General features: G+C 41.9%; 1 protein-coding gene across 1 annotated transcript; it reads left to right on the top strand.

Moving 5' to 3' along the window:
• LOC112109979 (putative short-chain dehydrogenase/reductase family 42E member 2) lies at nucleotides 1–27290 on the top strand. Its single transcript, XM_024204741.1, has 11 exons — nucleotides 1–324; nucleotides 1554–1649; nucleotides 2386–2446; nucleotides 4714–4832; nucleotides 8392–8467; nucleotides 9632–9714; nucleotides 15282–15419; nucleotides 19566–19631; nucleotides 22720–22783; nucleotides 23480–23553; nucleotides 27084–27290. The coding sequence occupies exons 1-11, from the start codon at nucleotides 1–3 to the stop codon at nucleotides 27288–27290; spliced, it is 1308 nt and encodes a 435-aa protein (XP_024060509.1).
• Nucleotides 27291–27930: the final 640 nt, after the last annotated feature.

Genomic DNA, 27930 nt, shown 5'->3' with positions numbered 1-27930 from the left:
ATGGAGCTTTGTAATGTGAAACTTAGTGGAATTATCTGCACCCCAGAGCTCTGTGAAGGAGTTTTCAAAATGGACTCTCAATCTGTAAACATGATACAAACTAGGGCTGATGAGGTACTGCCCCACTGGAACCAATCATCTGACTGCAGACTGAATGGACAAGCTGGACCACATCTTAAAAGCGCGAAGGCATTGGTGACAGGAGGTGGAGGCTACTTTGGATACAACCTGGGGTGTGCTCTCACCAAATTGGGAATCACTGTTGTTCTTTTTGATATACAAAAGCCTATATGGGAAGTTCCTAATGGAGCCATGTATTTCCTGGTATGGTAAAATTACATTTTAACAACAATCAAATTAAATGAATTGTTCTACTCTTGTGTACAACAGCAAGTTGTCATCTCAGCAGTTTTCATGGAACACAGAACTGTCATAAGCAATGTCAAAGACCTCATTAGAAAGTATGTGCAAGATTTTCAGCTGGTGTAAATCAGCTAGTTTCATCAGAATTAATGGAGCACTGCCAATTTACACCATCTGAGGATCAAGCTGTCAGAATCCACTAAACAGAATTTTTCCCACATTTTAACCAAAAAAAAAAAAAATTGCAGCATATATATGAACTAATCACGGAAGGGTGATGCTCTCATCTAGTGGTTAGAGTAGCAGATTAGAAGTTGGAATGCCTGGATGGTCTATTCCTGGCACTGGAACTGTTGTGTGATCTTGGGCACTTCACTTCATCACTCTGTGTATCTACACTTAAACTGTAAACTGGCTAGATCTAATTATTTATCTGACTCATGGGGTGTTGAGAAGCTTAAAAAAAATCATATTTGTGAAATGCGTTGAGAACTTGAGGTGCAAGATATATTATTTTATTAGCTCTATGATAGTAGTCTGAGTCACATCTGATGTTGAAATCTCACCACCCTGCCATAGAAATTTCATGTTTGTTTTTATATCCATCTAGAGGGATATGATCTACCCTGAAACTTTGCACAGAACTAGCATTTATGTCAATTAAATAGCAAATGTCTAACTAACAGAAACATGTTTAAAATAACCTATTGGAGACCAGATTTTGTATATGTTTTAATAAACTGCAAAAGCTGAGATTTGATGTCTAATCTATTATGAATACAGTAAAATTTAACACTCTTATCTCAGGGTGGCAACACTGCAAATCACTGAACCCTCCCTCTTGTGACTTATTAGAATTGGTCCCTAATCCTGCAGCTCTTAGACACATGTTACTCCAATTCAAGTCAAACTAGTTTTGCTATCATAAGGGCTACAGGACCAGGTGTGAAAAACATAATACCATTCAATCAAACCATAGTATACACATTTTTATTGTCCCAAATGAAATACGCTATCAGGGACTTTTCTGCACAGTTTTGTAAAAGCCTATTGCATATTAGTTAGCAAAGCAATTGTGTGAACGGCAGCAGAATTACTTTTAGATTTTTCTTAACAATAATTATTAGTTATATGAAAAATTATAAATGATACCTTTCTGGCCAAATCTATTGTTTTCTGATTTATCACAGGGTGATGTGCGGGATTGTAAAGCAGTATTCAAGGCTTGTGGAGGGGTTGACTGTGTTTTTCATGTGGCTTCATATGGAATGTCAGGTCTGGAACACGTGAGTAGTTTTCTTATTGTTTTTCTCTCTGGAACCTTTAAAAGTAGCAGTATATTGTTCACATAAAGGTGGGTAAATGACAGGAAAAAATATTCACAAACTTTTTTTTATATTTATTAAAACTTTTATACATGTGAAATTTTATTCATTTAAATGTTTGTGGAAAACAAATGTTGAGCCCACAGCTACAAGTAATTTAAGCTTCTGATTAATGTGATTAAATTAAATTAGTTGAAAGTGTAAGCCAAAGTTATTTATAAAGGTTAAATAATCTAATTAGGGAATGAGGAGGCATTTATTAAATACTAAGCACCAAGTCATTAACCTAGTGCAAACCCCAAAATAATCAGAATGTTGTACTAAAGATTAATTAAAGCAACCCTGAGGCTTCTAGTTTATTGGGCAGGGTGGATGGGGGAAGGACAGGACAAGGCCATGGCCAGGCCCCAGAATATGGGAAAGCACACACGTGTATAAATCTCTATGCCAATCATACCTTGGGCCGAACAGATAATTGAGGCCTTGGGATCTGTTTCCCACCCCATCCCCTTTTTTTAATTTAAACTTTACTTACATGAACGGACGCAAAAAATAGACGTGAGGTTTGCAAGAAAATAAAACAATAAAATAAGTAGCAAAGCAGATATAACTGCATTCGTTTTTGGCAATTACAAAGCTGTGTGGTGAACTTAAATTGTTTAATTAATTAGATATTGTACAACTTCTCTATTTCTAGCTACAAAAGAAAGAAAAGCTTGAATCCATAAACGTCAATGGAACAAAAGTAGTCATTGATGGTATGTACCTAGATTTTCCTTCTTGGGACCTGATCCAAAGCCCATTGAAGTCAGTGGAAAAGACTCCCATTCACTTCAGGTTTTTAGTGTATTGATTTGGCAGACAAAGATCAACTCTTCCATCCTTATTCACAGAGTAAGGCACTACTCAGCATGAGTAAGAGTGGCAGAATGAAGCCCTAAAGTAACATAATTATGATATATTTAAAGTATTTCTTACTATATTTTATGTGGAAAATTTGCTTTTTGCACTGGCCTGTGAGTAGGATATCTGGAATGAAATCCTGGCTTTTTCCATTATATTTTGTCCTTTTAGCAACAATCTCAGGAAAATGACAACAGTTCAGTTTCTGCTGATATGGCTTTTCGTACTATATTGTACATATCAAAATTATTTTTGCTTTTGCCCTCACAGCAAAGGCAAAAGCAGGATTAATTTTTACCCACTTTTGTGTTGCCTATTGCCCAGGCACAGTCCCGCTCTTTCACGGCAGATTATGTCTACCTGGAGCAAAAATAGCTGAAGTGAAGTGGTAAGCAAAGCCAAGAATGAATCAAGGAACATATCAATTGAAATATTCCAAATATTTCCCTCTTTAGCCCCAACCAGAAACTATCTCTGGAGCCACAGAATTTGCAGAGTCACGTCTCCATAGGTTTATAATGGAGCAAGAATTAGGGGGGATACATACACGCTGAAATTTCTCATGTGCTGGTAGTTTACCAAGAGTACACATTGCCAAAAGGCAGAGTTTTCCCCCATATATTTGCAACCACGTAACTATTTTGTCAGTCACTATTATGATAGCTGCTCTCCCCGCTGTTGTCACCACAGCCTGTGGGCAGCCAAGCAGTGGTGCTGTTACTAACACAGCTGGACCATGCTTCTGGCTGTTCAATCCCCACACACTACCTCAGGGGTCGGCAACCTTTCAGAAGTGGTGTGCCGAGTCCTCATTTATTCACTTTAATTTAAGGTTTTGCGTGCCAGTAATACATTTTAATGTTTTTAGAAGGTCTCTCTCTATAAGTCTATAATATATAACTAAACTATTGTTCTATGTAAAGTAAATAAGGTTTTTAAAATGTTTAAGAAGCTTAATTTAAAATTAAATTAAAATGCAGAGCCCCCCCGGACCAGTGGCCAGGACCCGGGCAGTGTGAGTGCCACTGAAAATCAGCTCGCGTGCCGCCTTCGGCACACGTGCCATAGGTTGCCTACCCCTGCACTACCTAGTGTACCCATGCATGTGTCTGCATAAGAGTTCCTACATACAAAAATGGAGTGTGGAAACCTCAAACCCAACCAGAACACTGGCACAAGGGATTAATGAGTCAGCTGTAATATTAGGGATGGTGGATTTGAATCCCATTTGGCCAAAGATTTTTTTGTTTTGTTTTGTTTGTTTTCTCTCTCATATTTTGGTGGAGTTTTCCTCCATAGCACTTTGGAAAAGGAAGGTTGAGGAGCATTCTGTTCTCCTTCATAACACTTGGAAGGCTGTCTCCACCTTTTTCCCTCAATCCCTGAGACGATGGTTTGGGAAACTTTTTTCCACTGAGACATTTGGGAAGACATCTCTGTTTCCTATCACACTTAAGTTCTCAGAAGATGAAAATGGAGATAACCTCATGGAGGTGTGTACAAATAAGCAAGGAGGTGGCAGGGATACAGGCCAGATGTGCTAGAAGAAGAAGCAGCACTACTAGCAAAGCTGCCTAATGCTCAAGCATGGGCTAAGGTGACTTCAGCAGGGAGAACTACAGTCCATAAGAAAAGATGATGCAGGTCATTTATAATTCCATATGATCACATGCATGTGCATATTGATCTCCTTTTCTAACTCAATCATACACAGTAAAAATATATAATGTGATGTTACTGAAATACAGCAGGGCTTTCTATTTCCATCAAAGTGTACTCATAAAAATAACTACCCCTCACCAACTAGTGACTGAAATTCAGTGGTGATGTGATTGTTGCATGTATGTAGTTTGTAAAGCACTTGGTAATAACAATAGCATTCATATAGTACTTTCCATTTTCAAAGTGTTATATAGACACTAACTAAGAGATATTTTGAATGAAATATTTCTATATGAATAAAAGCTATTATGTTAATTTTAAAATAATGCTAAAACTGAAAGACTGCCCTTCTTATGTTTGCAGTAGTTGTCTTTAACAAGAAAATGTTCGCTGCCGGTTCATGTGGATTTTCATATTCTTCCCTTTTTCTTAAAATAATGTATTTTGTATATTATTGTAGTTTGCAAACAAAGAAATATCCCAAGGCTGATATATACTAGTACGGTGAATGTGGTGTTTGGAGGGAATCCCATTGAAGAAGGAGATGAGGAAACTGTACCATATTTTCCACTAGAAAAGGTATTTTACTTTGCAACAGACCTTGTCCGCTTGATCCACAGCAAAGCACTGATGTCCAACTTTATGAAACTGTATTTGTGTTCCAAAGTAGCTTCTATAGAGGGCATTTATTTAAATTATTAGTATCAATCTGTCTTTGGGTAGAGGTAGCTATTGCTGCCAGAGTTCTGACTTAAACGCTGTGAGATTATTCTAAGAGTGGCCTGTGATCAATTATTCAGTCCTTATCCATAAGTAAGCACATTTGGGATCTTGCAAAAATAAACAAACTAAAAAATTTGAATTTGAAAATAATGGGAAGATTCTTTATTGCAGTGGGCCATCAAGGAGTCTTTTGGCTCCCTGATTCTCTACCCAGCCCAAGTATAAGTTAGAGTAGCCTGGGGACTGTTCTAATTTCATCCAACTTGCTATTGTCTCTGAGGGAATGTTCACCATCTGGAATCTGGAGCTCCTTGAGCCTTAGCCACTCCCATTGCTTGCTCTTCTTCCCTGGCCTCAGAACACCTCATGTGTTTAGGAGTCACCTCTTCTTCTTTGACTGTTTGTTTACACGGATTCCAATCTTAGTGGTGATCATGCACCCCATGGATGCGAGATCAGATTCTTCTTGAATAGAAGTGTCCACAGAGGCTGTGCCTGAGCCCTGGGATTATTTGTGACCATTGTAGCCAAGGGTATAAGAGGTGGGGCAGCCTCAATTGCCTTTCAGTTCCTTCTTAGCACCCATGGCTATGAGACAGAACCCCACAGAGCCTGTGTCTCTTCATCTACAGAAAGATTAGTTATTGTTAGTTACCTAGATTCACTTTGATACATTTTAGTTAACCCATTGGTTTAAAAAAATTATATATATCACCAATCTAGCTGCTTGCGGCGTTGATAGGTTTCCTTGCCACCTCCTGCCTCCCCTCTCTCCCAAGGGCTACATCCCTCTGTTAGGCCCAAAATCTCCAGGATTCAAGATTTGTCCATCTTGTGACACAGCAAAGCCCATAAATGATGGGCATGTGATGCCACTTCAGGAGCTTATGCCAGGCTCTCCTTAGAAACAAACTCACTCCCAGGCTTCACCCTAATTTCCAGCCTCGAACTTTCACATCAGCCAAAGCAAAACTTCAAACACCCTGGATTTCGGTGAGAACATTGCCCTTTTATATAGACAAGACTAGATCAATTTGAGCCACACATAAACTATGTGTTGCATTTGTGGAACCAATGAGAGGACAACCAATACCATCAGAGACTAAATGGGTGTTAGACTGTATATGAACTTGCTATGTACTAATTAACTAAGACAGACATTCCTGGACACATTGTTTCAATCTACTTGAGCCCAGGCAGCTTCTACCGCCTCCTTGAACAGTATCCCAATGTCTGAGATATATCTGGTGGCACCATGGATCAGTCCATAATTTTACCATTCACTATGCCTTTGTGCAGGCCTCTAGATTAGATGCAAGTTTAGGCAGAACAATCCATCAATCGATCTTTAAGTAGGACTCCTTTTACCCGTCTCTGAGGATGAGATACTGCTTGCTAGTCACCAAGGATATGTCTACACTTCAAATAAAAAGCCACAGCTGGCCTGTGCCAGCTGACTAGCGCTCCCAGGGCTCAAACTGCAGGTCTGTTTCATTGTAGTGTAGACTTCTGGCTCAGGCTACAGCCCGAACTCTGGGACCCTCCCACCTCGCAGAGTTCTACAGCCCAAGCTCCAGCTTGGGCCCAGATGTTTACACTGCAATTAAACAGCCCCTTAATCCAAGCCTCATGAGTAAGGCTGCGATTTAGTCATGAAGGTCATGGAAGTCACGGAATCCGTGACTTCCAAAGACCTCTGTGACTTCAGCCAGTGCCAGCTGGGAGATGCAGGGTCCCCTGCCGCCTATGGAGGCAGGGAGCTGCGGGGTACCCTTGCTACCCAAGGCGGCATGAGCCCCACGCAGCTCCCAGCCACTGCAGGTGGCAGGCAGACCCCCTGCTGCTCCTGGCCGCCATGGGCACCAGGGGGAACCTCTGGAGTTCTCCACCTCCACAGGCGCCGGGGGAACCCCTGCAGCTTGGAGTCACCAGCAGAGGGGGCCCCTGGAGCTCCCAGCCCACCCGCAGCTGCCCAGGCTCCCCATTTTTTCATGGATATTTTTAGTAAAAGTCAGGAACAGGTCAGGGGCTTCCGTGAATTTTTCACTATTGCCCGTGACCTGTCCGTGACTTTTACTAAAAATATCTGTGATAAATTCTTAGCCTTACTCATGAGCCTGAGTCAACTGGCGCAGGCCAGCTGCAGGTGTCTAATTGCGGTGTAGACCTACCCCCAGAGTGGAATCTGTGTAGACAATCACTTGCAGAAGGAAAAAACGGTAACTGTGGTTCTTTGAAATGTATTGTCCACGCTGATTCCACTACCAGCCCTCCATACCTGCTAATTCAGAATCCTGCTATATGGAATTCTTTATTGGCAAAGGAACTGAGAAGCAGTTGGGGCCTCCCTACTCCTTATACCCTTAACTACAGGGGTCACGAGGTCTCTCAAGGAGCATGTGTGGCCCCAATGGACACTGCTATTCAAAAAAGAATCCAACCGTATGCACATGGGGCTCATGCACACCACCAAAAGTGGAATCTATGCAGACAATGTATCTCGAAGAACCATTAAGTAAGTGACCACTCTTTCTGGTTCTATACGTGCTGCAGACTCCTTTGTACCAAAGGAACGCTACGCAGGGGGCTTATCAGTGGTTTTTCCTCCCTTTGTGCCACCTGCTATATTTCAGTGGGAACCTCAGGTCGTGTAGAGACTCTATAGTAGCTCCTACATCAGCCTCTTCCTACCCCTAAGAGGCCATTTCAAAAGCCTGTGAGCCGCTGAATGTAAAGGAGCCCCAGTCACACCCCTTTTTCCCTAGCTATGCCCCTATAATGTCAGCTGTGAGTTGGGACATATAGGAACCACTATGGCAACACTCTGCCACCTTGTGATTTCTCTACATTGGGGCAGTCCTCCAGGAAGCTGATTTTAGGCACACTGTGCAGCCAGACTGCCCCAGAGCTGCCCCAGCACATGGGAGAGTTGAGCCCTTCAAGTCTATACTCTAGTTAAGCAACTTACATTTTAAGATTAATGAGAAATCTGGCATGTGTAAATGTATAAATGAAAAATCACTTAATCAATATGTATCTACCCTATTGTTTTCACAATCCTGTTATTTATATCACAAATATCTCCCTTGCCAAAGAATAATTGGAATCATAAAGCATATATTTGAAGCATATCATAAGTAAAAATAGAAATTTAAAAGAGAGCTGCGCTCAGTTTACTGGGAATCTAAACTTGTGTAGCCAAAAATGCTAACCTGTCTCTTTTATCATAAACAGATTATTTAGGCCTCCAACCCTAAATTATTTCTCCACATCTTATGTTTTGAGAAGATTTTACTGAGGTGATGTTTGCAAGCTGAATAGATGTACAAGTTTACTGAAATGTTATCAGAGGTGTTATTTACCAATGTAGCAATATAGTTAGGCAATTCATTATATTTGCACTCTCTCTTTTCAGCAGGTTAATCATTATTCTAGAACCAAAGCAATGGCAGAGCAAATGATCCTTGCAGCTAATGGAACCCCATTAAAAGGTACATATAAAATTCTACTTTTCTGATATCACTAATGTATGACAAACTATGAACAACATAAAGGGGTCTTTTCTTCCCTCAATTAATGTGTCCAATCTCAGTGTCCATATATATTCAGGTGGACAAGAGACACAAAGGGGAAAAGGGATAATCCAAGATTCAGAAAATTAAAACCTTGTTTCTTCAAGTCAATTAAAAATGTTTATAAATTCTACTGCAAATATAGGCTCTGAGCCTGCATTCCTTACTCATATCCACATATACTCATGCCAGCAGTCCCACTAAGCTTCACTATAGACACAGTGGCCCCTAAACACTCTCTCCACCAGCTTCATCCTCACGGGTCATTAGGGCTTACAGATGACTTGCAACAGATAAGGAAGAAGGCAGACAGATGCTTGTTACTTAGATTTTCAATTTCTGAGTTATGTTAGTTTCTCAGATCCTGAGTACACAGATAGCAGCTGTGGCCAAGAATGCTTTATTCAATCTACACTAGACAAGCAGTGTATGATCTTTTCTATCAGAGGCAGACCTTGCTACCATTATCCATTGCTGTGAGCTCAGACACACACCACTGTGATGTACTCTACATGGGGATACGACTTGAACTATTAGTGCAGAAAGTATCTGTTACTTATAAGTAGTTTCATATAGAAAGCACATCATATCTGTTCTCAGTAGAGTGCACAGGCTGCCTATTGATTTCTATGAGATATTTAAAGGTTTAGGACTTTTTAAGGTCAAAACTAACTGATCTGGATGCGGGTTGCTTGAGAAACTGTTTCTAGCTCTTTGATACTGCTACAGCTGTGATCAGAGGAGGTGTTTGAATATAGCTAGTTGTATTAGATACTGTGATTTTCAATGTTCTGTGCAAGTTAGGTATGAGGGGTATATTGGTAGGGAAATTTGTAAGATGCTGTTCATATTGCAGGTATTTTATGGTCAGAGGATTTCAGTTTTCAGGACTCACAAGCCAGCACATTTCATGAGTATTAAATTCACATTGTAAAAGACGATTAAGAGAATTTACTACAAAGGGACCAGTGTGTTTGGCCCTCTTATATTTTGCTAAATAAAATATAAACAGCATATGAAGTGTACCTGTCATGTACTGATATGGAAACTATTTGAAAAATCACATTTCATTATATCTCCTAGGAGGCAATAAGCTCCATACGTGTGTTCTTCGCCCACCAGGCATCTATGGACCAAAAGAGCAAAAACACCTGCCACGCGTATTAGTATGTATTGTATTATCAGCTCTGAAGTGCATTGCCAATATTAGAGTACCTGTACTGTTTAAGTCTAAACAATTCAAAAGCTAGTATCCTGGTTACTGATCTAAACAGTCCCTCAAGAGCCCTTTGTTGACTAACCACATGATGCAAGCTGACAAATAGCATAACTGGAGGATGATGGGAATGAAAATTATGAACACGTTTTTTTGATGAAAGACAAAAACTGGGCTAGTGTTGTGGAGAAAGGGCTACGCCTGCATCACTGGTTATTATGCATTATTTGTTTTGTTGAGTAAGCACTTTAACTTCAGCGTCAAATATTATCCGAAAAATCCTGAAATCATATTTTACTATTGTTTAATCAGACCATAGCCATGACACATAGCTGTAGTTAAATCTTCCTGATGTCAAGTTTTAGATGTTGATTTTTTTTTTAAAGAGGCAAACATTTGATTTTTAGGCAATGGCTAATTAAATTAATCACATTGCTTAGCAAATCACACCCTTCCTGCAGTTATTTCATGCATAAGAACGGCCATACAGGGTCAGACCAATGGTCCATCGAGCCCAGTATCCTGTCTTATGACTGTGGCCAATGCCAGATGCTTCAAAGGGAATTAACAGAACAGGGCAATTATCAAGTAATCTGGTCACATTCTGGGGTGCAGCCCAGACCAGTGAGGGGTTGTATCATCACCTGCCCAGCAGCCTTGGGTGCCTTCAGTGCTTTGCTGCTGTAGCTCTCACCTGGGCCACTCACAGCCTTCCAGCATGAAGATAACACCCTGAGTGTGTACAGCTGAAGCCTGCCAGCACCCTCTAGTCACACTCTGGCTTGCACAAGCCTTGGTTAGCACTTACAGGATGACCCCAATACACTCCTGGACCCAGATATTCCCCCAAAAACATCTATTCTTCACTGACCAGCTCTCTCCTGGACAGTCCAGATATTGGAGGTCCATTGTCCCTGTCAGTGTACAACAGTTTGCTACTTTAAATGGAGTTACCGCTACAGTTCAGTTTAAAAACAACACTGGATTAGTTTTGATTAAAGAATAAAACCAGTTTATTTAACTACAAAGAGAGAGGTTTTAAGAGTACAAGTACAAGGCATTAAAGTCAGAAATGGTTACAAGAGAAATAAAGATAAAATGCTTTCTAGTGCTAAAATTTAACAAACTAGACTTGATCTCAGTGACAGGGCTGATGAAATTTCAGATCAGGATCTCTCCCAAAGTCAAATGGCTGCTTCCTTTGTCGTTTTAGGTAAAAGAGAAAGGGAGATAGATAAGGAGAGGTCCCTGGGGGTGTTTTTGCCCCTCATTTGTATAGCCCGATCACCCTTTGAAATGCATTTTCCTGAGAGTCACCCCTAGATAAAATTAATTCCCACTGTGAGGTTGGAGTCATGGAGTCTTGCAGTGACAGAGATTCCATGCTGTTGTTTGCTAAAATGTAGATTGATCTGTTCCAGCCCCCCTTCTTTGCTGAAGAATGGCCGCTTGACAGGTGATTGCCCATCAACTTTGATGACAAAGTTGGCATCGCCTTGTCCTTTGTTTTTGAGAAACAGGTTTAGCCACATGCCAGATTACCTGATAACCACTGTGATGCATTGGACCTCAAAGTAGCACCCTGTAACCCCCATATTCATCAATTGTATATGGTTGTGATATTTCATACAAAGCATGCCATGTCTGAATTTCAGTCTATGTTCATAACTTTACATATAATGTTGCTACATACTTTCATCATATTATTGACCAGTGAGTCATTAGTTTTCATATGATACCTCATAAGACATATTTTGTACAAAGATTATTACAGTAGTGTGTAGGGTGTGAATACAGGGGTGCATTCAGTCACAGATCCATGCCCTGTCGTCCAGTCCCAGCATCTGGCAGTCAGTGGCATAGGGATACACAGAGCATGAGGTTGCATCCCTGACCATCTTGGCTAACAGCATTGATGGACCTATATCATCTTTTTGAACTATAATTTTTTATAGTTTTCACCTTCACAACATCCTCTGGCAATGAGTTCCACAGGTTGACTGCATTATGTGAAGGTACTTCCTTTTGTTTGTTTTAAATCTGCTGCCTTTTAACTTCATTGGGTGACTCCTAGTTCTTGTGTTATGTGAAGGGGTAAATAACATTTCCTTATTCACTTTCTCCACGCCTCTGTCATATATCCTCTTGTTCAGTTTAGAAAAGAGATGACAAGTCCCAGGCTTTTTAATCTCTCCTCATATGGAAGCTATTCCATACCCCTAATAATTTTTGTTGCCCTTCATTGTACCTTTCCCATTTCTAATATATCTTTTTGAGATCGAGTGACCAGAATTGCACACAGTATTCAAGGTATGGGTGTATCATGGATTTATATAGTGACATTATGATATATTCTGTTTTATTATCTATCCATAAGAACATAAGAATGGCCGTACTGGGTCAGACCAAAGGTCCATCCAGCCCAGTATCCTGTCTACCGACAGTGGCCAATGCCAGGTACCCCAGAGGGAGTGAACCTAACAGGTAATGATCAAGTGATCTCTCTCCTGCCATCCATCACCACCCTCTGACAAACAGAGGCTAGGGACACCATTCCTTACCCATCCTGACTAATAGCCATTAATGGACTTAACCTCCATTAATTTATCCAGTTCTCTTTTAAACCCTGTTATAGTCCTAGCCTTCACAACCTCCTCAGGCAAGGAGTTCCACAAGTTGACTGTGCACTGTGTGAAGAAGAACTTCCTTTTATTTGTTTTAAAAGTGCTGCCCATTAATTTCATTTGGTCCCTAGTTCTTATATTATGGGAACAAGTAAATAACTTTTCCTTATTCACTTTCTCCACATCACTCATGATTTTATATACCTCTATCATATCCCCTCTTAGTCTCCTCTTTTTCAAGCTGAAAAGTCCTAGCCTCTTTAATCTCTCCTCATATGGTTCCTAACTTTGTTATCTTTTTTGATTGCTGCCGTACATTGAGTGGATATTTTCAGAGAACTATCTGCAATGACTTTAAGATCTCTTTCTTGAGTGGTAACCGCTAATTGGAATTATGTCCATTTCCAGTGTGCATTACTTTGCATTTTCCAACATTTGAGTTTCATCTGTCATTTTGTTGCGCAGTCACCCAGTTTTGTGAGATCTCTTTGCAGTCAGCTTTGGACTTAAGTATCCAGAGTAATTTTGTATCAGCTGCAAACTTTGCCACCTCACTGTTTTACCCCTTTTCCCAAATTATTTATAAATAGGTTGAATAGCACTGATTCCAGTACAGAGCTCTGGGGGACACCACTGTTTACTTCTCTCCATTCTGAAAACTGACCATTTATTCCTACCCTTTATTTCCTGTCTTGTAACCAGTTACTGATCCATGAGAGGACCTTCCCTCTTATCCCATGACTGCTTAGTTTGCTTAAGAGCCTTTGGTGTGGGACCTTGTTAAAGGCTTTCTGAAAGTCTAAGTACACTATGTCCATTGGATTACCCTTGTCCACATGTTTGTTGATCCCCTCAGAGAATTCTAATAGATTAGTTAGGCATGATTTTCCCATACAAAAGCCATGTTGAATCTTCCCCAACGAATCATGTTTATTTATATGTCTGTTAATTCTGTTCTTTAACATAGTTTCAACCAATTTTGCCTGATCCTGAAGTTAGGCTTACTGGTCTATAATTGTCAGGATTGCCTCTGATCCTTTTTTAAAAATTACTGTCACATTAGCTATCTGCCTGTCATCTGGTACAGAAGCTGATTTAAGTGATAGGTTATATACCACAGTTATGATACTGTAGAACTATTTGAATTCCTTCAGAACTCTTGGATGAATTACCATCTGGTCCTGATGACTTATTATTGTTTAATTTATCAATTTGTTCCAAAACCTCCTCTATTGACACCCTAATCTGGGACAATTCCTCAGATTTGTTACCTAAAAAGAATGGCTCAGGTGTGGGAATCTCCCTCACATCCTCTGCAGTGAAGACTGATACAAAGAATTCGTTTAGCTTCTTCACAATGGCCTTGTATTCCTCAAGTGCTCCTTTAGTGCCTCGATCATCCAGTGGCCCCACAGTTTGTTTGGCAGGTTTCCAGCATCTAAGTGTAACCCTTCTGCCCATCAGAGTTGGCAGCAACAAGGGCCGGGTTCAGTATCTAGGGGTTCTGTTTCAATAACACAATGCAAAACTGGCTCAAATCCCCACCCAGTGACCTGGGACAATTACTTATCACCCGCCCGGGAACCTCTAAGAGGCAATACTTCCCCTCTCGCAAACAAGGAGTCTGAGTGTAGCAAAAGCTTTTAATAAAGGAGGGAAACAATGCGGCATTATGTTCGGGAAACAGCACAAACAGGATTCATAACACAAACCATGAGCAAAAGACCCACCCCCAAGTAAGTTTGGCAGGTCCTTTTCACCTCAGGGTCTTAAGTTCAGCAACCCAAGGGTCACCCCACCCACAGTTTCTGTCCTTTGGTCAGTGCAGCCCCCAGAGTTCAGAAGTTCCTCTGCAGAGTTTACCTCCCAGCCTGGGTGGAAGTGGGGGGAGGTGTGGTGGGGGGCATCTTACATGCTCGCTGCTCGGGTTGATGGCCGATTGCCATGCCTCTCAATGGGGCTCTGCTGCAGCCTTCACCGCCAGCCACCCTGCTATCTGCTCTGTCAGCCATCCACTCCGTTAGCCACTCACCAACTTGTCTTCAGGGCCCCCCCCCTTAACACAGCTCTTAGTAACTTCAGCTCTTTAGTGACTTCAGCTGGTAGTAGTAGGTAGTAGGGAGCCTCTGTGCTAGTGCACCATTAGGCCAAAGTAGATCTAATACTTAGACCTAGGTATCAGTGATGTCAGCTCTGCAGCATGTAATAAGCCTCCTAATGGAGTCAAAATTAGCTCTGTTATTGCACAGTGAAGAGAGGAGTAGTAAGTGGTGTTTAGGGTCCTCAGAAGGCACCCACACTACCAAGTATACATACCTATCCCCAGCTTCTATCAATTCACTGAGTTCTGGAACCCATGTCCCTTGCCTAGCGAGTGCTACTTAGTTGAGGGCGAGTCCCTCCGTCATAAAATGCCAAGTACAGTTCTACTGTCCTTGATTCACATAACCAGGATAATAACCCTTTATTACTCCTGCCCCAATAACAATGAGACTGGGGATCCCACAGCAGCCAAAGTGACCATTTGGGCAAGCAGTCCATCATGCTAGGCACGGTGGGTGTGCCCATGCAAACGAGAAGTCCTTTTCCACAGCTCACCACCAGATATCAGGGGAGAGCTCATTCTGACTCTGCTTATATCAGGTACACCTCTACCCCGATATAACGCTGTCCTCGGGAGCCAAAAAATCTTACTGCGTTATAGGTGAAACCGCGTTATATTGAACTTGCTTTGATCCACCGGAGCGCGCAGCCCCACCCCCCTGGAGCACTGCTTTACCGTGTTATATCTGCATTGGTGTTATATCGGGTCACGTTATATCGGGGTAGAGGTGTACTTTAAAAAATTGCTTTTAGTTTTTCAGTCTTTTGCACATGCTGTCTGTTTCCACAGAAGAATATCCAAAGAGGGCTATTTAACTTCCAATTTGGAAATCCCAAAACTCAGATGAACTGGGTTCATGTAGGAAATCTTGTACAAGCTCATCTCTTAGCTGCTGAAGCTCTCACCCCTGAGAAGGGTTATATAGCGGTAAGTAAACAATTTAAAATATGGGTCACTTTCTGTGGCTTTTAGATCAAACTCTGTGTCTAATAGTCGATTGGTTAAATTCTCAAAAGTACTGCATGTGCAAACTGTACAGTTCCACATGCAAAATGTCATCTTTGTAAATGCAACTCACATTCATCTTGTTAATATTTTTGTGTCACATCTTTTTCTTCTTGTAAGCTAGCTTTGCAAAGGTAGGGTTTCCTGCCTGTCCAGCTTGAGTAGGAATCTTCCCCAAGTGAATATGGCAATCATCAAATTTTCTAGAATCAAAGTTTTTATGCTTTGATTCTAGATGTGTACATTTTTAATTGACCAATCTGAAACCTTTTGGGCCTAATTTGTACATGCTCAGCATTCACAAAAATGTGGATATTCAACATTAGAGAAAATAACAGGAGTACTTGTGGCACCTTAGAGACTAACAAATTTTGTTAGTCTCTAAGGTGCCACAAGTACTCCTGTTATTTTTGCGGATACAGACTAACACGGCTGCTACTCTGAAACCTAACATTAGAGAACACTTCTGAATATTTTTACTTAAATTTCTATCCCTTATAGTGGTGACAAAAATCTTAAGAGCATGAACCATTACACACCTGACAGTGTTGCTGCACTCTCACTGCCTGGCAGCTCCAGCATAGTCAGGCTCATAGATTGCACCTCTCCTTCTGACTCAGTTCAGCAGCTGAGCTACTGTAGAAACAGCTGCAGTCACCCCATATGAATCCTCCTGGTTCTTCGGAGTGTTCCCTGCCCTGGGCCTATGGTGAAGGGAAGATCAGCAGCTCCTCTAGGCTCCACCTCTTCTGGATGAGGTTGTTTTATTCTCACCCCCAGTTAGTTAAGGCCCAGTTCCAGAAAACCCCTGTTCTATTGCCCTCTACCCTCTCCTCCAGTGAGGGGTAGAAATCCCAACAGTGACAGTGGCCACCCCTTAAGTGAGTAGGGTGACCAGACAGCAAGTGTGAAAAATTGGGACAGGGGGTGGGGGGTAATAGGAGCCTATATAAGAAAAAAACCCAAAATCGGGACTGTCCCTATAAAATCGGGACATCTGGTCACCCTATAAGTGAGGGAGGCTATAGACATCAACCCTTCAAACCTCCCCAAGTTTTTGGAAGTGATGATGCAAGTGGTGCAACCAGAGGGAAGGAGAGTTTCTTGCCACCAAGGGAAGGCTTGGGGCCCCAGTTTTGGGGAAGTTATTCAGGCAACTACTGTAGCAATGTCAGGGCCCAACTTGGAGGGGCTGAAGTACCTTGTGCAGCTTGGAAGAGACTACTATACAGTGAGGCAAGGAAGAGAACTGATCAATTTGGAGAGAAAGGAGTGAGGAGAGAAGAGAATTGTTGAATTTGGGGAGTACAGATAGACTGTGGAATGTGAGCTGATGAATTTGTGGGGTAAAGAAAAGAAAATTATCAGTTTGGTGTGGGTAGAGAACTGATGAGTTGGTAGTAAAAGACTGGAGGGGTTACTGAGGTGCAGCTGGTGGGTGACTGAATGAAGATTGAGTGTTGAGGAGGAAGGGGATGAAATGAGGTATACATCGAGCACATGGAGTGTGGGGCTTGAATAGGGCTGAATAATGGGGAGGTGGTGTTATCTGGTACGTGTGTGGTTATATGGGCAAGGAAGGGGGAGCTCTTTGTATGTCAGGGCTGAGGCATGCGCAGCCTGGCCGAGGGTTTAGCAGTGGGTGTGGGCAAAGGGTCCAGTGACCAGGAGCCAATTACCAGGAATCAGGCTGGGTTGGAAAGCCAGGAGATCAGAATCTAGAGATGAATGGGAGGTCAGAGATCAAGAATCCGTTACCAAGAGTCAGGCCAAGTCAGGATACCAGGAGGTCAGGATCAGGTGAGAGAACCAGAGGTAGGAACCAGGAGTCAGTTACTAACAGTCAGGCCAAGACTGGATACCAGGAGGTCAAGATCAGAAGGCAGGAACGGATAAACACCATACCAGTGGCCCATGGCAGGGTGAAGCTCACTTGTACAAACTTCCTATTTCCTCCTCTGGCTTAAATAGGGGCTGCAGCCCAACAAGGAGCCTTGGACCTCTCTTAGTCAGAGAATAAGGGAAGGGCTTGTGCCCCAGTTGGGCTTCATAGACTCTGGTCCCAACTGCTGTCTGTGAGCTGCCACCAGAGGACTGGAGTGTGATGACTTCCTGGACCCACACAGAACTGGGTTCATGTCCCACGAGACCTGACAGTGTGTTGGTGTTTATTTAAGTATGGATTAGTAGATGTTTTTCCTGGGCTGGCTAGTAGGTTCTTGATAATTCTGCAAAGCTGGCATAATAGGGTTTGAGACACTTGACATACACATACGGATAAAAAGAATATTCCTCCCTGAAATTTTTCAAACCTGCATAACTTAGTCAAATCCAATCTAGTTTCATGCTAACACTCAAAAAAACTTCTCACTGACAAATTTCAACTTTTTTACTCTATATCATGTCAGTGCTGAATTTGTTGGGGAAAAAAGTTGTAATCTTTTTATGTGGTGTAGCTGATCAGTCCAATAGGCAGCTGGCGTAGGGGTCAGACAGTGGCGCCACAGTTCTTTTGCAGTCTGCTCATTCTGGACAGGGCCCTGCTGGGCCATATACGGTGGGCCTCAGTCCCTCCTGTGTGTCCCCTCTTCTGTCACAACAGTGGTGTGGAAGCAGGGAAGAGGGACCTAGGTCCTCCTACTCCACAGTTTCCTGACCTGGGTCACTTCCTATCAGGCTGTGGCACCTCCCTTTTGGTTGTAGTCACAATCTTAGTAGTAACAGCTTAGTCTGCCAGGGTGGACAATGTCCAGTTCTTTGGGGCCTCTTGAGAGTTCCCAACTCCAACCAGGAGAGGCATATGGATCACCGTTTCCCAAGTGGCCATACCAATTCTGTAGTCACTCATCCCACAGCTCTAGGCATCAGCGTCACTTCCTAGTACAGCCTGTAACTCCTTCTCCTGGCCTACCAGTGCCCATTTAAACTGGAGCATGCCCTGCAGCTGTTGAGGGGCGGGGCCTCACTAGCCCAGGCCTTGCTCTGGTATAGAGTAGGACAGGGGTCGGCAACCTTTCAGAAGTGGTGTGCCGAGTCTTCATTTATTCACTATAATTTAAGGTTTTGCGTGCCAGTAATACATTTTAACGTTTTTAGAAAGTCACTTCTATAAGTCTATAATATATAACTAAACTATTGTTGTATGTAAAGTAAATAAGGTTTTTAAAATGTTTAAGGAGCTTCATTTAAAATTAAATTAAAATACAGAGCCCCCTGGACCGGTGGCCAGGACCCGGGCAGTGTAAGTGCCACTGATAATCAGCTTGCATGCCGTCTTTGGCACGCGTGCCATAGGTTGCCTATCCCTGGAGTAGGATCTGCAAACCACATCACATATGGGGAAAATGTATTTTTCACTCTCTTATTAATTGAGAACAGCAGAAGTGTATTTGTTCAAACTTTCAAAAAAAATTGCCTTTATTCTGAGATGACATCTGGCAAATTTCATCTCACTAAATGAAATATTCAGAATGTTATGGACTGAATATAGGGAGTTCTAATATAAATCCATAGGAAATTTTAATTATAGTGTCACTAATGCGCCTCGTATAAAAAATGATACATAGGTAAAATCATTAAAGAACATGCCATTGTTTTTAAAGCAGGAAGAAGTGCCAAAGAGCACATGAAATCGAGAAGTTGTGTTAACTAACATGTCAGTATTGCCAACTCTGGTGAATTCATCATGTCTAATGTGATTTTGGCCCCTACAAAAATATAAAGAAAAACCTCAATGCTATGACAACTAGGTTGATAAAATTCATCGTAGTAGAAGTCCTAAACATAATGAACCTGACTCTGCTCTTTTTTTAATATATCAGTGTAATAAATCATGAGTAACTCCAGTAATTTAAGTGAATTTACAGATGTGTGAAACTTACATGAGGATCAAAATTAGTTCCAATGGAGGTTGCTTGTTGATTTGTATGTATTTGTATCTGTTTGCTTTTAATTATTTTGCTGTTATTTACAAAATGAAGAAAGATAGTCTTAAAAGATAAAAAAGAAAATGTCACTCCATGCACAGTATTATGTTTCTAATCTGCCTTTTCTCTGCCTCTTTAACAGAGTGGTCAGGTGTATTACATACATGACGGCGAGAAAGTCATCTTTTCTGAATGGATAACTCCGTTAGTATGTACTATACACATGTTTAGTTCTAATACAGTGTATGGGATTTGAGCATATAACTAATCTAGAAAGAACGTATCAGCTACATGAAGCCAATACCACAGTAATTACCTGAAGAAGCAAAACTTAAAACTTTGATATATTTAAGAAATATATAAATATATTTGATACATTTCAACTTTAGTAAGGCTTTTGATACTGTTTCACATGACAATCTAATAAGCAAACTGGATAAATATATCCTAGACCAGTGATACTCAGACCTCAGTGGCTCAGGAGCCAAATTAGTGATCATTACCTCAAAGAGCCACAGTAGTGTGAATTCATAAGGTGTGTGTGTGTGTGTGTGTGTGTATATGTATATGTATATATATATATATATATATATATATATATATATATATATATATATAATGTTCTTGCAGCAAAATTGACTGACCAAGTATTATTATTTTATCAACTACGTTAATAACATAGTAAAAACATCCTGATTGGTTAATAACTTAGATTGGTTAATAAATCACACAGTGTTTTAATATCATGTGCTGCTAAGAGCTGCAGGGATACATTAAAGAGCCACTTGCAGCTCGCAAGCCTGTCTGAGTATCACTAGCCCAGACGAACCTTCTATAAGGTGGATGCGCAACTGGCTGGAAAAGCATACTCAGAGAGTAATTTTCAATGGTTCACAATCTATCTGGAAGGGCATATTGAGAGGATCCCACAGGAATCTGTCCTGGGTTGGTTCTATTCAATATCTTCATAAATAAGTTGGATAAGGGCATAGAAAGTATACCTAAACATTTTGCATATATCAAGTTGGGAGGGGCTGAAAATGTTTTGGAGAACAGGATTTGAGTTCAAAATGAACTTGACAAACTGGAGAAATGGTCTGATTTAAACAGGGTAAAATTCAGTAAGGACAAATGCAAAGTACTCCACTTAGGAAGGAATAATCAGTTTCACAAATACAAAATGGGAAATGACTGCCAAGGGAGGAGAACAGCAGAAAAGGATCAAGGGATTATAGTGGATCACAAACTAAATGAGTCAATAAAGTAATTCTGTTGCAAAAAAGCATACATCATTCTGGGATGTATTAGCAGGAGTGTTGTAAACAAGACACAAGAAGTAATTCTTCCACTCTACTCAGCACTGATAAAGGCCTCAACTGAAGTAGTGTGTCCAGTTCTGGGCACCACACTTCGGGAAAGATATGGACTAATTGAAGAAAGTTCAGAGGAGAGCAACAAAATTATTAAAGATCTAGAAAGTATGACCGATAAGGAAAGATTTTAAAAACTGGATTTGTTGTCTGGAAAAGAGAAGACTGAGGGGAAACATAACAATCTTCAAGTATATAAAAGGTTGTTATAAAGAAAAGGGTGATAAATTGTTCTCATTAACAACTGAGGACAGGACAAGAAGTAATGGGACTAAATTGAAGCAAGGAAGGTTTAGGTTAGACATTAGAAAAAACTTCCTAGCTCTCAGGGTAGTTAAGGACTAGAACAAATTACCTAGGGAGGCTGTGGAATCTCCATCATTGGAGATTTTTCAGAACAGGTTAGACAAACACCTCTCAGAGATGGTCTAGACCAGGGGTAGGCAAACTTTTTGGCCCGAGGGCCACATCGGGGTTGCAAAAAGGGCCGGGTAGAGAAGGCTGTGCCTCCTCAAACAGCCTGCCCCCAGCCCCCTATCCGCCCCCTCCCACTTCCTGCTCCCTGACTGCCCCCCTCAGAACTCCCGGCCCATCCAATCCCCCCTCCTGGGACCCCCTGCCCCTAACCGCCCCCCCATCCACCCCTCCTCAGGAGGAGCAGGGGCAGCCGCGCAGCCGGAGAGAAGCGGCGGTTTCCCCTTCAAAGCGCCACTTCTCTCCAGCCGGTTGCGCGGCCGCCCGGTGCTCTTCCTGAGTCCTCCAGCCAAATTCCCCACGCTCCCGCCACCCGCACTGCCCGCCTGCTCCTCTGCCCCCGCAGTGCAGCCCCTCCCCCCCCCCACGGGGGCTGCACCAGTGCTAAGCTGCCCGAGTGCCCGGCCCTAGGGCTCCCTGTTGTTGGGGGGTCTCATGCCCAGGGCACCCTGTGTTCACTGGTAAATCTGCCCGAGCCGTGCCGCCTGGCTGGAGCCAGCCACGCTGCCGCGCTGCTGGTATGGTGAGCTGAGGGCAGGCTGCAGGGGAGGGAGGACAGCAGGGGAGGGCCCAGGGCCGGCCGAGAGCTCAGGGGCTGGGCAGGACAGCCCCGCGGGCTGGATGTGGCCCGCAGGCCGTAGTTTGCCCACCTCTGATCTAGACAACACTTTCCTGCCTCAGTGCCGGGGACTGGACTAGATGACCTATCGAGGTCCCTTCCAGTTCTACATTTCTATTTATCAGATCAGAACCCAATCCTGTATTCTCACAGATTTTAGCAAAATGATAGCTCATAAAGACAAACTCCCATTGGCTTCAATAGGAGTTTTAGATGTGCAGGAATGCAGGGTCAGGCCCTTTATTGTTATGAGCTAATTTAATTAAAAAGCTATAAATCCTGATTCTTCACTATCTTGTGTAGTCATTTATCACTGTGCAAAGTTGTCCAAAGTGCATGTAAAATGCTACCATTTTTATTTGGAAGCACTATGGTAGAGACTGCTTTGTTGTAAATGACTCCTCAAGATGCAAGGTCATGGGAAATCATGCCCTTAAATTTCATTGTAAACATAAAACAGAAGCATCAGGATATTTTCATAATTAGCAGTCTAGTTCATAATTATGCACACCCTGTAGTGCAAGCAAAACTCCCATGAACATGAATGCAAGAAACTTCAGGAATACTAAAGATATAAAAAATGTACTCCTCTCACGTCCTCTATTGTTTTAAAATAGATATCTCTGCCTATATCATCTGCCTATATCATCTAATTGTGTTGGCAGGCATAGGGATATTCAACTGAAAACCTTTTTAAAAATAGTAATAGCTGAACTGGGGGAAAGTTCAGATTTATAATTTGTCAGTAATTATTTCTGCATATTCTTGCTGCACTGACCCAATTTAGTATGAATACTTTGTTCTTATTCTCTTTTATTTTAAATCCCTCCCAGTTTGAAAAATTAGGTTACAGTAAGCCGTGGATACCTATGCCTGCTTTCCTCGTTTATATAGCAGGTAAAAAGTAAAACAAGTATTAGATTATTATGCTATTTTATTTTGCATTTCATCTTTTATTTCCACTGCCACGGATAATCTGCCCAGCAGTTCTATAAAAGGAATATACAGATTTAAACTTGTGCAATTCCTACAATAATTGTGCAATTGTACTAGCTGGAATTATGTAATACCTATAAACGTATAATAAGTACTTCTCTACAAAAGGAGATAAGATATCTTTGGGTTCATCAAATATTCTGTAAATTATATGCTGTTTTCAAAACCTTGGATCCTGTTTCTGTAGCAAACCCAAAGCAACCCCTGCAGTCAGTGGGTGTGCAACAAACACAGGATCTAACCCACAACACCTGTCATCACCATGGGCTTGTCTTCACTGCTAAAAAAGCTAGGTTTTTTACTTCAGGGTAACTAATATATGTGAGCTATCCTGTGGTAAAAACACAATGAAGACAAGGTGCTTTAGTTAGACTCACTAAGGTCATCCTATACCCCACATTGGGTTGACCTCAATGAGTTTACTTCACGGTAAAACTAATGTACCTTGTCTTCACTTGTGTTTTTAATCTCTTGAGAACTCATGCACATTAGTTACCCCCAGGTAAAAAAAACATGGCTTTTTTGGCAGCAAAGACAAGCCTTATGTTATGCTCACTTTACTATTGTTATCTCATTTTAGCAACTTTCTGTTCACAGCCACAGTGATGGAATGCCTTCACCTGGCATTGAAACCAGTTTTTAGCTTTACACCTTTCCTGACCAGAAATGAGGTAAAAGTATAAATGCATACATATTCATCTTTATAAAGTCTCTGGCTAAAGTTCTCAAGAAACACTTAATATCAATGGTGGGGAACATCTCCTCTGGATGCATGTGTGGAGGGGATTCTCTGCATATAGATCCCCACTTTTCTATGCAGGGGCAGAGAGAGTCTGTCACCTCTGTAACACCATTTTTCTACCCCATCTCAGTCCCCTCCCAAGAAGGCCCTCCATACTGTTTTCCTACTTTGAGAGTAGATGGGCCAGAGGGGGCATGTCAGGGAGTACAGGAGAGCCAAGTGCATAATCCTGCATGCAACCAGCAGGGAATCCGCATAAGAGATAAAACGGACCATAGGCTGTATTATCATTTCCAATGAGCCACTCCCTGTTATGGAACTGCATGTTAAAGGGAGGTTCTAGAGGCAGCTGCAGACCAGGAGTCCCTAGCAGTAGGAAAGGGACAGGCAAGATATGGAGACTGTATCCACAGCAGATACCATAACTTAGAGCTGGTCAAAACTCACAATTTCCATTCCAAGAGAAATGCTGACCCTTTGATTTTTTTCCCCCAAATCGGAACAAAAAGTTGAAAATTTGAAATTTCCCATGAAATGAAATTTCTGAGATTTTTTTTTTTTGTTTTAACCTGATCTAAAAGTTTTGTTTTTACATTATTATTTTCACTGTTATTCTATTATAATTTATAATATAAAAGTCTAAATATTTTACTATTATATTATGGCATGGCATGACGTCATAATCTAATAGGATATGAAATATCATATGATAGGACAAATCAATGTTTTCTAACCAAAAAACATTCCATCAGAAAAATTTTACCATCTCCACTGTATCCAGGAGGAGCTTCCAAAAGAAACCCTCTTTTTCTTCTAGGGGAGGCTTTGCATACAATTTTCCTCCCTCCTAGAGGAAACTCCACAGGAGGGGTAGTATCACCAGGGCCAGATTAACTCTCCTGTGGTCCCGGGGCTATTAGATTTTGTGGGGTCCCTATGGGTTTGGAGTGCGGGAGTGGGGTCAGGGCTGGGGGAGGGGGTTGGGTTACAGGCTTCGGCCGGGAGGCGCTTACCTCGGGCAGCTTCTGGTTAGCGGCACAGTGGGTCTAAGGCAGGATCCCTGCCTGCCCAAGCTCTGCGCTGCTCTGCTCCCCGAGGTGACCAGCATGTCCTGCCCCTAGGCGGAGGGGCCAGGCTGCTCTGCACAGTGGGGCTGGGAGTTGGGGTGCGGCTTCCCACCGGGCAGCACTTACCTCCGGCGGCTCCCGGTTGGTGGTGCAGCGTGGCTGTCACTAAGGCAGGATCCCTGCCTGCCCCAGCTCCACACCACTCCCAGAAGGGGCCAATGCACCCCTGCGGCCCCTGGGGGAGGGGCAGCCGGCACGTGGCTCCGCGCGCTGCCCCTCTCTGCAAGCACCGCCCCCGCAGCTCCCATTGGCCACAGCTACCCATTCCTGGCCAATGGGAGCTGTGGGAGTGGTGCATGCAGGCAGGAGCAGCGCACAGAGGGAGACCCCTGCCCCCCCCTCCACCTCTGGGGCCACGCTTGTCACTTCCACGAGCAGTGTGGGGCCGGCAGGGAGCCTGTGTTAGCGGCAGCCCCACCGGAGATCGCAATTGACTGGGAGATCCTCTAGGATCGACCAGTCGATTGTGATTGACCGGTTGGTGATCACTTATTTAGTGGGTCTAGTGAAGACCCATTAAATCGACCACAGATCGCTCTCCCTTAGACATAGCACAGTGTGGACCCTGCGGTAAGTAAATCTAAGCTACATCGACTTGAGTTACGCTACTAACGTAACTCAAATTGTGTAGTTTAGATCGACTTTCCCCCATAGCGTAGACCCGCCCTTGGAAGCAAGAGGAGGTTTTCATTTACGCAATAGAAGCCAAGGGCAGAATTTGGCTGCCGTTTTATAATGTGGAGTTTTGCATTATGTAACATGAACCACTATCCTGAGATCTTTTCAATACTTGGGCAATGTGAGTGGCTTCAACAGGATATCAGGTGTTTTTAAAAAGAAAATCTTGGTTATTTAGAGCCCATATATAATTTAAATATACTTTTTGCCTTTAAGCACCTTTTTTGGGTAATGACAGTTTTAAAAAAAAGATGAGGTGAAGCACCTTTCATCAAGATTCATTCTAGGTAGGTCAGTTTCAATCTGTGTCAGTGTCAAAATGCACTGGAATGTGACCTGCTTTACTGCCTTATCTCAACACACCCAGTGAGCACAGCATGAATCAATACATACGCCAAAACATTAATGATGCTAAGAATGACGCATGATAAATGTCTATCTTTTACATTACTATATATTATGCAATATATAGAGGCAAAGATACACCCGTACCCACCCACGCATAGGGCTCAGGGTTTATGATTGATTTTTCAAATGTTAGTATGATAGCTATTTTAAATTTTATAAAATATCACAATGAAGCCATTCTAATTAAACACTTATTTTCCTATACATATGTCGACGTAGTATCATCTGAAGTTAATGCACAGATTGTTGAGGGAGATTGGGCCTGATTCACCACAGTATTATTCCGAGTTTTTTAGCCTGTGTAAATGTTGCCAGAGAGCAGGGGATTATGAGAGCAGTGTGGAGGTTCCAATCATTGGAACAACCTACCAACAGTTGGAGGTGGATTCTCCATCACTGGCAATTTTTAAATCAATATTGGATGTTTTTTTCTAAAAGATATGCCCAAATCCTGTTTAATTTGCTCTCATGACTTCAGTGGGACTATGAGCAAATTAAGCAGGATTTGGCCTTTTAATGTTAAATCTGTTTAAATTTTTATTTTGTTTTTTAAAAGAGAGACATTTCACTCGACAGAATTAATTACTGATTTATAAACCGCTTAGAAAGAGATTCAAGAATAGAAACAACAATTAAACATCAATATTATTCACAGGCTGGAGAGGGCTGATACTTATTAAAATGAGAGAGGGACTCTGTTAGGTAGGGTGTGTGTGTGTGTGTGTGTTTTATAATAGTGTCATCTAGTGGATCAATGTGGTATTGCTATGTGGAAAGAAACAAGTAGCCTGATTTTCCACCCTTGCATCCTTGGCTTAAACCTATGTAAAGTGAGTGTAAACTGCTACAGTTCTGATTTGCTGGCCTTTTACATTCACTTTGCACCAACTTCTAGCTCCAGTGACACACACAGGGGATAGCAAGCTGGGCTGAATAGCTTTGCATAGGGGGATCCCCAAGTGGTGTAGCGATGGCATACCAGTTCTGTGCCACACACTCCTGGTTCCCCCAGCCAAAGGCACATGGCAGAACTGGAGGAAGGCATAGCCAGACTGCGCTAGGTTATGGCAATTCTGTTTGGTTTGTATTTATAAAGATTCTGTCTGGTTGAATGCACTGTACTCTCTGTTGTTGTGTTTTGTGTCAGCTCAGTCACCCCACCAATTAATTTATATATCTGTTCTAATAGTGGCACCTAAATTAATTGTATATTTGAAGCACTATTAATTGTTCTTTTGCTTTTTAGGTGTGGAACATCACTGTAACTCACACATTCCGAATAGACAAGGCATGTAATCAGCTAGGTTACCGCCCAAAAAAATTTGCACTTGCTGATTCTGTGGATCATTATCTTCAAACTAGACCCAAGTGCCAGGACCATCATAAGTTCCTTAAAATCTGGCTTGTCCTTGGCACCTGTTTATTTTTGATCTTCCTTGTTTTACTTTCTTAAGCATACACCTTTACGTAGTTATTTCAAGGAAAGCCACCATTAATTTGTTTATTGAGTATTAATAAGCTAATTTTAATCAGTCACAGTGTATTCCTCAGTCCACATGAATGTAACTTATTCAAAGAATAATGATTTGCTCTGATGTATTTTAAGCTGTTTTTGCTATTAAATAAAAAAAATTGGCCCATCAGTAATTGTTCTTAAAGGTTGTAGCTACTACATTTTTAAAGTATAATAAAGTCGCAAGGCCACAGGAGACCACCATTGACAAATGCAGGAACCAGAGCTGCTATTTTTATTTGCTTGATCTCAAAAGAACTCCTTCTTGAAAATGGTTGCTCAAGTGCAGAAGAAACTGGAGGAGGAGTAGCTATAGTATGTCTGCAGTGCTTTATAAACAAAAGCAAATAGCTATAATAAGGAAAGTATTGACCAGACAACCCTTCTGACAGACCAACAGCCACTGCATATTACTGTGAGGAATACAGAGGAACCAGGAAATAGAACAAAGACGAAAAATTAATTCATATACATAATGGGCAGTGATTGCACAGAAAAAGTTACACATACTGTAATTTCTTCTGTGAACTAGCTGTATTCTGAAATTGCACAAGAGGTGAAATAAAAGTACACTTGAACT

This window comes from Terrapene carolina, unplaced genomic scaffold (genome assembly GCF_002925995.2).
Source record: "Terrapene carolina triunguis isolate 2854851 unplaced genomic scaffold, T_m_triunguis-2.0 Scaffold93, whole genome shotgun sequence".
In the NCBI taxonomy this organism is placed as follows: domain Eukaryota; kingdom Metazoa; phylum Chordata; order Testudines; family Emydidae; genus Terrapene; species Terrapene triunguis.
The sequence above is the reverse complement of the archived record's forward strand: the minus strand, read 5'-3'. Positions and strand labels throughout refer to the sequence as shown.